This window comes from Hemiscyllium ocellatum, chromosome 26 (assembly GCF_020745735.1).
Source record: "Hemiscyllium ocellatum isolate sHemOce1 chromosome 26, sHemOce1.pat.X.cur, whole genome shotgun sequence".
Taxonomy (NCBI): Eukaryota; Metazoa; Chordata; class Chondrichthyes; order Orectolobiformes; family Hemiscylliidae; genus Hemiscyllium; species Hemiscyllium ocellatum.
The window spans coordinates 37,876,693-37,892,375 of NC_083426.1; the positions used below are offsets into that span (position 1 = coordinate 37,876,693).

Genomic DNA, 15,683 nt, shown 5'->3' on the forward strand with positions numbered 1-15,683 from the left:
GAGGAATCATAATTATGATAGAAATTTAAGAATTATGAACAGCAAGCGAAAACATTTAGGAATATTTCAATAGAATGGAGAGTGGAAATAAAACCACATTCTCAAAAACTGAAGGAAACCCGAGGATTTCTTTTGAATCCATCATTGATGTGCACAATAAGAAATTAACAATTCACCTGCGTCACAAAGTATCAGAAGCAGTACTTCTTTCAAGTTATATCTTGTATGTAAATAGAATCAAAACAATAGGGGGTCAGGTGTTAGCAATCTGCTGAATTAGCATTGCAGGTGTAGGATTTAACATTTGAGGCGATTTCAGGAATGGGATTCTTGTCAGTCTTGCACTGTCACATAGGCCAAACAATGCGCAAATTTGTCTAATCAGTGTTTTGATTATTTTCTCTTGCTTGAAAAGGCATTTTGATTCCAAAAGAAAGTTTTTTTCAGATTAGGATAGTGCAAAGTATCAACACTAATCTAAACACTGATTTCCTCAAATCAAAATTCATGCAAATGTTAAGAGGACATGCAGGTTTGAAGACAGACGGTAATTCTGTAGCAAACCAAAATCAAAGGACTAATACAACATTAATGTCTATTGAAACACACAGAATGGCCAATTTGAGTGATAAAAAGAGCTCTAATTTAACTTTAATCGGTCTGACTCCTGGTGCACATTAAGGTACTGTTAAAGTTCTCTAAAAGTCTCACTCCCAGACACTGAATAAAATTGATCTACATCATTGGGCAATTATTAGCATTTAGGATAGTAGAACATAAGTAACAATTGTAGTTCAATTAACAGAATATGTTCTTGGGAAAGATATTGAGTCAAGTGTAAACACTTCAAAACATGGACAGAAGGTGACACAACACAAAGTTGCTCTGATGCATGCTCACTGGCAGAGAATAATGCCTGACTTAAGGGCAGTCACAGTAAGTTAGAGAAGGATTAAAATTTTTTTTTTGCATTTAGTCAGTGGTTAAAGAAGTGAAGAGAGCAGAACTTTCACTGATTTTGAGAGATTGACCCAGGGTTGTTACTAGGACTGGAGGATTTGATTTATAAGGAGAGGCTAGGTAGACTAGTTGTTGTTTTCACTGGTGCATTGGAGGTTGAAGCATCACCTTATAGAGGCAGCTTCATATAAAATCATGAGGGGCATAGGTAAAGTGAATGGCAAAGGTCTTTTCCCTAGGGTAGGGGACTTCAGAACTAGAGGGCATAGTTTTAAGGTGAGAGGGAAAAGATTTTACAGGGATCTGAGGGGCAACCTTTTCATATACAGTAGTTCATATGTGGAATGAACTGTCAGAGGAAGTGGTAGATACAGGTACAATTGCAACATTTAAAAGGTCTTGGGACAGTCCATGAATCGGAAAGGTTAAGAGGGATATGGCTGCAAATGTGTTGCTGGTCAAAGCACAGCAGGTTAGGCAGCATCTCAGGAATAGAGAATTCGACGTTTCGAGCATAAGCCCTTCATCAGGAATAAGAGAGAGAGCCAAGCAGGCTGAGATAAAAGGTAGGGAGGAGGGGCGATGGAGGTGGGATAGGTGGAAGGAGGTCAAGGTGAGGGTGATAGGCCGGAGTGGGGTGGGGGCGGAGAGGTCAGGAAGAGGATTGCAGGTTAGGAGGGCGGTGCTGAGTTGAGGGAACCGACTGAGACAAGGTGGGGGGAGGGGAAATGAGGAAGCTGGAGAAATCTGAATTCATACCTTGTGGTTGGAGGGTTCCCAGGCGGAAGATGAGGCGCTCCTCCTCCAGCCGTCGTGTAGTTGTGTTCTGCCGGTGGAGGAGTCCAAGGACCTGCATGTCCTCGGTGGAGTGGGAGGGGGAGTTAAAGTGTTGAGCCACGGGGTGATTGGGTTGGTTGGTTCGGGCGGCCCAGAGGTGTTCTCTGAAGCGTTCCGCAAGTAAGCGGCCTGTCTCACCAATATAGAGGAGGCCACATCGGGTGCAGCGGATGCAATAGATGGTGTGTGTGGAGGTACAGGTGAACTTGTGGCGGATATGGAAGGATCCCTTGGGGCCTTGGAGGGAAGTGAGTGTGGAGGTGTGGGCGCAAGTTTTACATTTCCTGCGGTTGCAGGGGAAGGTGCCGGGGGTGGAGGTTGGGTTGGTGGGGGGTGTGGATCTGACAAGGGAGTCACGAAGGGAGTGGTCCTTGCGGAACGCTGATAGGGGAGGGGAGGGAAATATATCCTTGGTGGTGGGGTCCGTTTGGAGGTGGCGGAAATGGCGGCGGATAATACGTTGTATGCGCAGGTTGGTGGGGTGGTAGGTGAGAACCAGTGGGGTTCTGTCTTGGTGGCGGTTGGAGGAGCGGGGCTCAAGGGCGGAGGAGCGGGAAGTGGAGGAGATGCGGTGGAGGGCATCGTCGATCACGTCTGGGGGGAATCTGCGGTCCTTGAAGAAGGAGGCCATCTGGGCTGTGCGGTGTTGGAATTGGTCCTCCTGGGAGCAGATGCGGCGGAGACGAAGGAATTGGGAATATGGGATGGCGTTTTTACAGGGGGCAGGGTGGGAGGAGGTGTAGTCTGGGAGCAGATGCGGCGGAGACGAAGGAATTGGGAATATGGGATGGCGTTTTCCTGGGAGCAGATGCGGCGGAGACGAAGGAATTGGGAATATGGGATGGCGTTTTTCCTGGGAGCAGATGCGGCGGAGACGAAGGAATTGGGAATATGGGATGGCGTTTCTTCCTCCAAACTAAAGGAGTTGCCATGGGCACCCGCATGGGCCCCAGCTATGCCTGCCTCTTCGTAGGATATGTGGAACAGTCCATCTTCCGCAACTACACTGGCACCACCCCCCACCTTTTCCTCCGCTACATCGATGACTGTATCGGCGCTGCCTCGTGCTCCCACGAGGAGGTTGAACAGTTCATCAACTTTACTAACACCTTCCATCCCGACCTGAAATTCACCTGGACTGTCTCAGACTCCTCCCTCCCCTTCCTAGACCTTTCCATTTCTATCTCGGGCGACCGACTCAACACAGACATCTATTATAAACCGACTGACTCCCACAGCTACCTGGACTTCCACCTATCCCACCTCCATCGCCCCTCCCCCTAGTCCCTCCTCCCTACCTTTTCTTCCACCTATCCCACCTCCATCGCCCCTCCCCCTAGTCCCTCCTCCCTACCTTTTATCTCAGCCTGCTTGGCTCTCTCTCTTATTCCTGATGAAGGGCTTATGCTCGAAACGTCGAATTCTCTATTCCTGAGATGCTGCCTAACCTGCTGTGCTTTGACCAGCAACACATTTGCAGCTGTGATCTCCAGCATCTGCAGACCTCATTTTTTACTAAGAGGGATATGGGCCAAATTCAGGCAAATGAGACTAGTTTAGTTTGGTTGGCAAGGATGAGTTGGACCTAATGGTCTGTTTCCGAGCTGTACAACTCTGTGACATGACCTAGTTTGGATTTCCAAGATGCATTGAACTTCTTCAGACAAACAACCAACCAGCCTGTTATTAACACTTTTTAACAAAACTGCAAGAGGTCATGAAGGTGAGGAAGAAAAATGCATCTAATTTAAACATACTCCAAACATAGTTTATCTAGAGCTGTTCATAAGTGGATGGATGGGGTGGGATGGGATGATTGAATGAAGGAATAAAGAAAATTATCATATCAGCATATATTCTGCTAGCTGGTATTAAAAAACAAAACTGGTGCAAAATCAAGAAAAAAAAGGTATGAATATTAAAATATTCGAAGCAGCACAGTGGTGAGCACTGCTGCCTCACAGCATCAGGGACCTGGGATTGATTTCACTCTTGGGCAACTGTGTGGAACTTGCACAATCTTCCAGTGTCTGCATGGGCTTCCTTCCCCAGTCCAAAGATGTGCAGCTTAGGTGAATTGGTCATGATAAATTTCCATAGTGTTGAGGGGTGTGCAGGTTAGGTGAATTAGCTACGAGGAATGCAGGATTATAGGGATAGAATGAAATGCATCCCATCCAGACCCAGAGGGTTGGTGCAGACCCAATGGGCTGAATAGCCTGCTTTCACATTGTATGGATTCTATGATTCTATCCACCTATGATGAACATCAACATTTCTCCCCAGTTGTTTAATTTTTCTTTGATGAAGCTGTTTCAGTGACTGTGTAATAAACTACATACCACCCATGCCAGCAGAAATAAGAATACTTCTGGTAGGGTGGTTCAAGAGGAGGAAGAACGTGCTCAAGAGTGGGTTTATTAGACTTTCGCTGCAAATAAATAAATGAATTCTATTCAATTCACAGTGAAAACAATCACATGATAAGGATGTGTGCACTTCTTTAAACTGGCTTAAAACTTACTTCTTCTTTAGCCTTCGATCCCTCTCTGCTTGTGTTCCAAGTTTGCCCAGAGTAAGGGAGTCCTGGATGCCCATTTCTGTATCCAATATGCCACCTAGTTAACAATACAGGAATACTGAGAAAAACAGTTATGTTATTCTCATTTTAATTTAAGCTCCAATTATTTCAACATTCCTGTATCAACTGATGGAACAGAGAACAAAGATGTCACTGCAACTCGACATATGACACTGCAAAGGCAATAAACCGCAGCAGTAGAAGATGTTGATGCGTCTATATCTCACTAATAGGTCAGGCTTCACACTCAGAACTCTCAATGGGGCCCATGTTCTATCTCTGCCATGTTGTACACTGTGCTGTTTGAAGGTCAGAAATCAAAATGAACAGGATCAATGCCTTCTTACATTAATCCTGGCAATAGGCAGGCTGCTTTTCTTAATATTTAGATAGGCAGCATGAATAGGGGTGGAAACGTGACTGAACGAGAGAGAGAGCGAGAGGGCCTACAAAATGGGAAAGTTTAAATTTTCTACAGGCTAAACAAAGTCACAAACACTAATCAGTCCTTGTCAGGTGAATTGAAAAAATATAACCAGAGAATTTTCTGAGTAAAAGTGACTCCTTTAGGTCTCATTAGCTCTTCTCATCATGCTCATTCCAATTGTCAAAACAAAGGTTCTAATAGCAGCAATAAAGGATATGTTAGATTCTTGTAGTATCCTATTACATCCCCATAAACCTTTACTAAAAATCTTAAAAAGATATCATTTCACAGATTATAACCATATCTCTCCCTTTCAAGCTCAAGCACATACTACATCATTTAAATTGTTCACAACAGAAAATGATGAATGCACTAAGCAGATCACTTACAATGTTTCTACTTACCAAAGTATCCATATCCTATGACAAGAGAGAGAAAGAAAACAATATGTAGATTTACTCATGTACAAAATTAACAGCTTAATTCTGAAGTGCTTTTTTAAATAATACAGTATTTAATTCTTGATGTAGAAGTGCAATCAAAGCTCAGTATTATTGCATATCATTAATGGCATACCATTCCATTCGAAAGACGGTTTATTCGTTCCATCCTCAAGTATGAATATTGATTGTGGGGACTGATGGTCCATTCAGCTGTGAAAAGCATCACAGTTATCATGACCACATCACCTCACATGTACACCCCTGCATCCTTTACAATGGAGTATACTGAATGATAGTCAGGGTGGACACTTTGGTAATGGTTACTCCTCCCTAATGTAGCAAAGCAAAAACCAATACTAACTTCAATATTTCAGCTGAAGTCAGTTAATTCAACATAAATGGAGTAGAATTAGAGAGCTCACTCTCCTGCACTGCTTAAAATCATAAAGATCAGCAGCATAGCAGCTTTGCAAAATAAAGTATAGATAGGCACAGGATTGGAAAGTGATCAGAGCAAATATTTATTGAGGAGATTAGTTGAACATTTCAAAACAGAGACTGATGATTTTTGTGAGACAAAGCTATATGGTGGGAATTCAAATTGTTAGGATTATAAGAAAAGACTGCAAAGAGATATGGACAAGCTATTAATGGGCAACAGAATAAGAAAGCAGAATATTGTTGAAGTGACATTAAACTTCTAACTGTCGATGTTCAAAAAGACTTGGTGTAACGATACAAGGAACATTAAGTTAGTATACAGGCACAGCAAACAATTGGGAAGACATGTGACATGTTGGTCTTTGTTGAAAAGAAATATGCAGTACAGGAATACAGAAATCTAGCTACAACGGTAAAGGGTTTTGGTAAGATGACAACTGAAATACTGTGCAAAAGATTTAGTCTCTTGTCTAAGGAAGGATTTATTTACTTTGGAGGCAGTGTAATAAAGTTTCACTAGATCTATTCCTGAGGTGAGAAGGGTTGTCCTCTGATGATGGACCAAAATATTTGGGCCTGGCTGGAGAATTTGAGTTCTGAAGAAGGGTGACTGGATCCAAAGTGTTATCTCCGATTTCTCTGCACAGATGCTGCCATACCTGCTGAGCTTTTCCAGCAATTTTGGTTTTTGCTGGGAATTTGGAACATGGGTACACAGTGTCATGGTGAAATTTGATCATTTAGGACTGAAGTAGTGGTGAAATTTCTTCATTGAGATGGCTGTGAATCTTTAAAACTCCCGACCCAAGGGTCTTGGCTGCTTGAGTATATTGAAGAATGACAAATACATTCCTGAAATCAAAGGATATCAGGAAGGGCAGGTAAATGGAGCTGAAGTAGAAGATCAGCTATGATAATACTGACTGGCATAGCTGACTTGAGATGTCATATGTTCTATTCTTTTTCTGGTCCTTATATCCTTGTGCACTAAGACGACTCAAGGCAGTGAATAATGTCCTCCTGTTTCCATGTTACAATATAAAGTAAGATACATTCAGTATATTGTGCATCTGTTTACAACTTATGTAATTGTTGTAACTAACTCATTGCACTAATCTACACATATTGGCAAACATGTTAGCTTGATGTGGGCAATTCTCCTTAAACAAGATAGAGGTAGATATTGACTGCACCAAGCTCCAAAGTTTGAGGGCAGGCATATTTAGCGGTGACAGACACTCTGCCCGAATTAGTGAAAGAATTCAACAAATTGAGCGCCAATCAGCTAGTCCAGAACTGATCAGAAAACATCAAGATAAAACACAGGAAAAAGTAATGGGAGCATGTCTAGGGGTACAATAGGTAAAGGTCTTGGTGAATCACATCAATGTGAAACACTTATGTCAACTTTGAAGCCCAATCTTGTCAGACAATGCCAACCAATCAAAATCTATCAGCTTCTGGGTCCTGGAGAACTTCATTGGAGGCTTAGTTTTTGGGGCATCAACAGCAAAAATCCAGGTCTTTTCCTTTCAACTTCATGGATAGAGGTTTTGGGGAGAAGAGGATTGGAGCAGGTCAGGGGAGTGGCTGCTAGTGGCCACCCAGGGGGGCCATGCTGGTCCTCAATGGGTCAAATTTTGGGGTGAATAGAGGCCAAGTCCCAATTTGACAGGTAAGTTGAGAAACAAGCTACTGACATTAGAGCTTTAATTGCTGTCAACAAGGTCCCCAGGGACCCTTCTTGCCAGCACTTAACAGCTGAGGAAACAAGAAAGGGGCAAATATCTCTCTGTGGCCAGTTTGCCCAATTATTTGCCTTTTCCACCATCTTCCTCGCCAGGGGAAAATTGTGCTCAAGTATTCCAGGGAAGGAGCACATTTTAAACAGCTCCAAGTTACAAAACTGAGCAGGTTTGTTCCAAACTATGGCAGACCATTTAACAGTTTACACAGTGAATTGGGAACTGCATTCTTATGTGTAAATGAATTTTGTGGGGGTAGTTTTGCTTTAGCAAAGTAAAAATAAAAGTTTTCTGACAAGTGGCTTATATTTATAACTGTAAAATCTGGAAAGTAAAATTCAGAATTTCATTAAGTGAAAGGCAATGGAAAAGAGGGAAGTCAAATTAAATATAGTGCCCTGCCCCCACTTTTGTCTTTCAAAAACAAGTCAAAGTTTGTTTCTCATGCAGCTAAGAACAGGTGTATTAAAACGCAAGTGTCATACATACCATGAAAAGCAAAGACTACAACCAAGAACAACTTAACATGAGAAAGGGTAAAAGGTCACAGTTGTGAAATTCTAACATTTCAGACTAACAACACCACATATCCATCCAATAATATTCCATCAAACTGCTTGGTATGTCCACTGTTCCCCATCAGAGTGGTCTCAACATTACTTCAATATTAGTTTCAGGATGGGCAAAACTAATTTACTCACTGTAAATATTGTCTTATTTATTTATGGGGTGTGGGCATCACTGGTTAGGCCAACATTTATTGCCCATCCATAACTGCCCGGGAGAAAGTTGTAGTCAGGTATGTTCTTAAACCACTGAAGTTTTTGAGGTATAATGACACTGTTAGGAAGGGACTTCCAAGATTTTGACCCAGGCACATTGCAGAGACAGCAATATTGTTCCAAGTCAGGATGGTGGATGGCTTGGAGAGGAATTTGTAGGTGGTAGTGTTCCAGTACATCTGTTGCCCTTGCTCTTCTCGATGGTAGCCATTGCAGGTTCTGAAGGTCGAGGGAATTTTGTTGAGTTGCTGCAGTGCATCATGTATATGGTACACACTGCTGTCACCGTACATCAATAGTGAAGAGAATGGAAATTGAAGGTTTTGGATGAAATGTCAATCAAGTGACTGTTTTGCCCTGGATGATGTTAAACCTGAATGTTATTGGAGTTGTGTGCATCCAGACCAATGAAACGAGTAACTCACCTCTTGTTTCCCCAGTGCGTGTCTTCCATCTATAAGGCACAAGTCCATCACACTTCTGACTTGTGCCTTATGGATGGAAGACACGCACTGGGGAAACAAGAGGTGAGTTACTCATTTCAGATTTCCTATCCTGCTTTTTTAACCACAGTATTTGTAAGACTAGTCTAGTTCAGTTTGTAGTAAATGGTAACCCTCCCAGGATGTTGTCAGTGTAGGATTCATTGATGGTAATGCCTTTGAACATCAGGGTGGCTATGGTTAGATTTTCTCTTATTGGAGATGGTCATTGCATGGATGTTACTTTGATATTATCCAGCTCGTGCGACATATGATAACACACTACTTCAGTATCTGAGGAGTTGCAAGTGGTGCTGAACATTGTGCCGTTATCAGCAAACATCCCACTTCTGTCTTTATAATTGGAGGAGAGATCAGTGATGAAGCAGCTTAAGATGATTGGGCCTTGGATACTACCCTGAGGAAGAAAGTGATTTGCATAGTAATTTTCTAAGTTGGAGATGAATGACGTCCAACAACCACAATCAGCCTCCTTTTTGCTGAGCATGAGTTCCCGCAGTGGAGAGACTCTTCCCCGATTCCCATGAGTTCAGTTTTGTGGGGCTCTTTGACATTGATGACATATGTGATTGATTGCTATCTTGGTGTCAAAATACTCTTACCCCACCTTTCCATTTCTGCCATGTGTCTATATATTGATATTCCATTCCACTGGTGCCCACTGTCTTTTATCGGGGTGATAGCAAGTTTCATCAAATGTGACTGTTTGGGGAACATAATATCATGTGGTATGCTTCCAGCTAGAGCAGGAACACTGGCTGGTACTATAGGAATGCCCCATTTGACTAAAAGAACTGATTTCATTCAGATTCCTTAGTTACACACAGAAAAATAATTCAATGAGCCTTAGGAAATTTAATTCACTTTGTGAAAACTAGTCGGACATACCGTGAACTGAAGCCATTTCCTTTCCAAGCTGGCCAAGTCGTGCCTTCTCCTTCTTCCCAAACAGGCGCCCTATAGATGATTTAATGCCCTTCTTCTTTGAGGCTTTATGCAGTGAGTCCTGGCTGCTGTTGTTGCTGCTGGGATTGCTAGCCAATTCCTCGGCTGTTAATGCGCTGAGAAGCAACCACCACAATAGCGATCAAAAACAAAATAATCACAAGAGGACACATTACATACTGAAAGGTAGCCTCTCAATGCGAGTAATAATATTGGATAAGCTGCTTCCACTTTTCATAGATTCTGTTCCAAAATGTTTGCCATCAAATGTTGTTTTACTTTATGTTGCTCTTCACCTTATTCTAACCTAGACTGCTGTTAAAACAGGAAATACTTTATAGACCTCTTAAAAATGTGAGACAAGTTAATATAGTAGGTGCCAGTTGCAGTTCATGTTCTAAGTCTGAGTCAACACTGCACCTCAGGAAGAATGTAATTCGTCTTGAAGAACAATGCAGAATCATCAAAATGATATCAGGGCCAAATTTAATAACAGCTTGTACAGGCTAGACTTGAGCAACAAAGATTAAGTGATTTTCGAATGGAGGCATTTAAAATGGTTAAACAATTTGATAATATGGATAGAAAGAAATTACTGCCTCCAGTGGGGAGTCCAGAACAAAGGGCATTACTTTGAAATTAGAGTTAGGCCATTTCGGGACTGTCAATGGAAATCTGCAATTCTCAGCCGTGAAAACTAAACGTGATAAAATAATGTTGGAGATATATAAAGGAATATGGAACCATGCCATTATTAAACTGAATTGGAAAACCATCTCACTGCACTAAGGGGCCTTTTCGAAGTAACAAGTTGAGTTCTGCTGCCAGTTCCCAATGAAATGATGCAATGAAACAGGGCAGCCAGGTAGTTGATCCACGTTTGACACTCACCCAGTTAGAGAGAAGAAAAAGACATGAAATTCAAATCTCTATAACTTGGGGAAAAGTAAATGCCTGCTAATTTTTTGGATTTGATTTATCACCATCACATGTATCTAGGTGTGGTGGTTTGTTTTGCATACAGTAGAGGCAGATCATACCATACAAAGTGCATTGGCTAATAGAACAGAGGGGAGAATATAATGTTACAGCTGCAGAGAAGGTGCCCAGAGAGCAAGATCAACATTAAATTTAAAATTTGAGAGGTGCATTCAAAAATCTAACAACAGCAGGGAAGAAGCTGTTCTTGAATTTGTGCATATATACATACTTCTATATTTTCTGCCTGATGGAAGAAAGTGGAACAGAGTATAACCAGGGTGGGAGGGGTCTCTAATTATGTTGGCTGTTTTCCCAAGGTAGTGGGAAGTATAAATGGAGTCAATGGATGGAAGGCTGATCTGCGTGATGGGACAGGTTTCATTAAGACAGACAAGGTCTTCACATCTTTGTAAACCAAGGAAGCAATATTAAACTTAAACCAACATGGCAGCACAAGAGGGCAGAGATCCCAGCAATACAAGATTGATGTTCAGAGATCTTACACAGTCAGAAACACTAAATACATGGGAATTTAATCAGATAGGCTGACAACTTTATACTCAAATATCTTGTCACTTATACCCAAGTAACTTTCATTCCTACTGTCCCTTTGCATATCCAAATACCAAATGCATGTTTAAGCAACTATGAAAGCACTCCTTACTTTGCTTTTTGTTTGTTGAAACATGTTTCTGTGAAGTGCCTTGAGGTGTTTTACTCTGCTTAAGGAGCCTATATAAATGCAAGTAATTACTGTTGCTTCCTTCCTGAAATGCTGATTTTAAAATCTATTTGCAATTAAAATGCCCCAAAGATAAACTGTGACAAACTGTTAAAAGACTATTTTAGAATTCAGAGGCACTTCCTGGGTCTAACGGGAGAAGAAAATTATTGCTCGTCCTCACACCTGAATAAATTATGCAAATAAAATGTTATGAATAAGAAACTAACAACAGTCTGTGATAGAGAAGCAGAATCACTTCAAGAGATGATCAAATCAGACATGATTCAATTGGTAGCATTCTTGTCTCAAAGTCACACGGTTCTGGGCTTGTGTGCCAGTCCAGAATGGAGCCTAAAAGTCAAGACTGACGCCACAACGGAGTACAGAGGGGAGGGCTGCGTTGTCAGAGGTGACTGTCCTTCAGCTGAGTTGTCTGGGTGGTTGTAAAAGATCCCATTTCATTACTTCAGACAAGGGCTGGGGATTTATCTGGCATCCTTCTTAAACTTATCTCCCAAACATCACAAGAAGACACTGTCTGCTCATTAACACATGAATGCTTGCTGCAGTTTGGAGTGAGAATATTGCTGCACTTCCTGTATTAGAGAGTGATAACACATCAGAAGTACTTCATTGGTTGCAAAGTGCTTTGAGATGTCCTATTGAGGTGCTATAAAATTCAAGTCTTTTTTTAATGGGACAAAGATTGGATAAGTGTCACATGACGCAAATGACATATGAGGATTTTGCTGTCTGTATTTGGCTGATACCACAAATCAATTTGGGACAAATGTATGCTGAGTCCAGGACATCTATGCACCTGAAAATGCACTTGCTTCAGGAGATTGTGTCTTTTAAAAAAACCTGAAAAGTAGTATGAAAACAACTAAGTTTCCTTACCCACGACCTTCTTCTTGACTGGTTGATTGGAGTGTGTGCGCAAGCTTTTCCAACCTCATGGTCCTTGGTGAGGAAGGAGGGGATGTTTCACATCTTATTGTGGTTTTATCTTCACGGTTGTCATCCCTTGCTATTGAAGACTAAATCACAAAATGAAAGGTGAACTGAGCATGGTGACAGAATTTCTGTCCTGACAACACAGTCCAATTGATCAAAAGCAGGAAAGTGACAGCACTTTCAACACAAACAGTCCTATGTTATTTTCTTTCTATGTACAATATAGATTACTTTAATAGTAGGGTAACTGTGGAGATGCACAGGTTACAACACATATATATATATATATAAAGCATTTGTAATTTGGACAACATCACAAGGTTCCTGACAGTAGGAGATGACAAAAAACTGATACTTTAAAGCATGGTTGCAGCTACAGGTTTTGAGAAGTTGGAGGAGGAGATTACTAAAGTGGAATGGTTCAGAGATGGAATTGTAAATAATAAGATTCACATAATAGAATGGTTGAATGAAAGAGATGGGATGCTTGGGGCTTGAGTTCAAAATAGCACAGACTTGGTTTGTAGGGCCAAGGTGAAGAGAGACCAGGGTAAATTTGTAACCAAAGGTGAGACTTCTGAAATGGGAATTTGAAAAATTGGGGAACCAGGATGGATTGAGATTGCAGCAATAGCAAGCCAACTAAGTGTGGAGCATCAAATAGACAAAGGAGTTTTGAAATGAGTTTGTGCCAATGGAGTTGTGAAACAGTGAGGAAAGATGGGTGAAGCTTGGAAACAATGAAACTTTTGAGAATCATTTCATTGTTGGAGTGAATAATACCAAAACTGGATGATATGAAATTACACACTGCTCAGTTTAGCTGAGCCAGGAAAGACGACTGAATTCAGGGAAACTGCACAGACATTTTGTCATTGGGAGGATCAACAATATCAAATCGAACCAAAGTCTAGATCATCCACAGTGTGCCACATTGTAAGATAAAAGATAAATGTAAAGTTGACATGGTCTTACAAGGACCATAGGACTGCTCTTTCATTAGAGAAACAAAAGGTGTGGACTTGTTGGGCCGAAGGGCCTGTTTCCACACTGTAAGTAATCTAATCTAATCTAAAAAAATGGCAGTTAGCCTGAGGATCACCACACCTCAAGCAAGGGAAGAGGTTGAGAAGGAGAATCCTTCTTGGTAACCTCAGCCAGCGTGGGTATTGAATCCACAACACTGGCGTCATTCTGCATCACAACCAGCAGTCCAGCCAACTGATCTAAACTAATCTCCAGCTGCAAAGGTAGTTAATGCAAGAGTAAAGCTCCTTCACATTTTTATTTCCTGACCCTGTGGTCAGCAAGTTTAAACAATGGGCAGCTGATCCATTCAGACCGAGTAAAGAATAAGGATGGCTTGCCAGTTTGTGTTGGCTTGCTGGCTTTGAGGAAATGGCTCTGTGCCACAAGGTAAGTACAAGGTCAACCAAGTATCCCATTACAATCACTTCAGGGCACTTGATATCGATTTACACCCGAGATCTTTTATATGACCTGTATAAGCACAACACTGGACTTAACTGTGAGGGCTGCCATAGTTGAATAGCTTTCCCAACATTCAAAATCAAGGTTCAGATGTGATCAAGTATTCATTGGTTTAAGTACAATTATTATCAAAGGCCACAGCATAGTAACAAACAATCTAAATTAGGACACGAGGAACAGAATTAACAAGAAAAGTACATTAATTTATTAAGGACACACTGTTGGCCAAGAGAGTCAGGCCATGAGTTGAAACTCTTCAGTTTTTAACTGTAGTAGGAAATCTTGGGAAAAACACTGAATCAAGCTGCAAATTACAACGTGTACACTTAAAGAAAAAGAAAACTAAATTCTGGACATTCAAGGTTGAAAACAGAAGTTCTAGAAATACACAGTAAGTTAAGAGAGAAAAAGTAAATTAGTTATGCTTTTTGTGTTTCACTCCTTCTCAAGCAGGTGCTAATTGTTAATATGATACCCACAAATTTTAAACAGGTGAATACTCACACCAGTGTACAGATCACATCTTCACATTTGTAGGTCAAAATGGTGCAGCTTAAAAACTATTTCAGAATGCCTACCCCCATTTACAGTACCATCAAGTGGAACAGGAAATTATTTCTAAAGTAACTACATTTTTTAAATGAGATGATTCATATTTTGTATGGAATCAATGTCAATTGCAATATTGAGATATTGAAGTCAATGAACTGGAGGTGCTGGTGTTGGACTGGGATGGACAAAGTTAAAAATCACCCGACACTAGGTTATAGTCCAACAGGTTTATTTTGAAGTACAAACTTTCGGAGTGCTGTTCTTTCATTAGGTCACTAGCTACCTGACAAAGGAGCAGTGCTCTGAAAGCTTGTACTTCCAAATAAATCTGTTGGAAGGTAATCTGGTTTCGTGTGATTTTTAACAAGGTCAATGAAATTATAGCTAAGGGTAAGTCTCTTGCGTAAGAAATTTCAATTAAGTGAACTCGGTCAAAACATAACATACTACTCAATCAAGATTAAAATGCAAGATTTCACCAATCAAGTTAACAAATTTCAACAATAGAAACAATGGGAATAAAAATAAATGAGTGGATTCCCGACAGGTCCATTTCCTCCAGATGTTTCCAGCAAGGCGTGAGGAAAAGGCTAGGTCAGCTGGCACTGGTTTTATTAGATGATAAGGGCCCAATAATACAACGAATCAGAGCCACAATTCTCTATTTGTTGTCCTATTTTAGATCTCATGAAAAAGGACTCAAAGTGATAAGACATGGAGTGAGGAATAGCAGGAATGTGGACTGGAATGTCCAGGTTAGTGAAGGCAGACTCAGCATCCTTATTTGTCTAAGACTGTGAAATCCGGGGCACAATTACTGATGATGACATGAACCAATCCTTGACCTTTTCCTTCATTACCCTGATCCATTGAATAATCACAAATTCTTTGCAATTGTGTCCAATGATCACTCCCCACAACTTGATACCAATCTATAAACACTAAAGAGAAATAGAACGTTATTTGGGAAATGGCTACAACTGAAACAGAAGTGCCTTGCCAGAGATTGGCAATTCTTACATCCCCTCAACTTAAAATGATGCATCGGATTGTTCTCCTCTTGAGCCTCCCAATGGTTTGGTACAGATTGCTACTGACACTTGTTTGTCATAAAAGACATTTCATAAAGAATAACAAATTGTGCCATCCCACCAATTAGAGAAAGTTAGTGAAAAAGGATAAAATAAAGAGAACAGACAAAAATAAACAAGGCTTGGTCTACCATAAAGCTAACACAGATGCAGGGAGATCTTCAAAGTCTCTGGTCTGACCAGAGTTAACTAATATCAGACTGGGTGACTCTAGGACACTGCC

General features: G+C 41.0%; 1 protein-coding gene across 1 annotated transcript in view; it reads right to left on the bottom strand.

The window, feature by feature from the left end:
• ppfia4 (PTPRF interacting protein alpha 4) overlaps nt 1-15,683 on the bottom strand; it is a 670,948-nt gene that overhangs the window by 42,877 nt on the left and 612,388 nt on the right. The window contains exons 17-20 of the mRNA XM_060845158.1: nt 12,270-12,409; nt 11,125-11,143; nt 9,608-9,764; nt 4,322-4,415 (exon numbers count right to left, since the gene is read on the bottom strand). Coding sequence (XP_060701141.1) covers nt 4,322-4,415; nt 9,608-9,764; nt 11,125-11,143; nt 12,270-12,409 — 410 coding nt within the window. The remainder of the gene's footprint in view (nt 1-4,321; nt 4,416-9,607; nt 9,765-11,124; nt 11,144-12,269; nt 12,410-15,683) is intronic.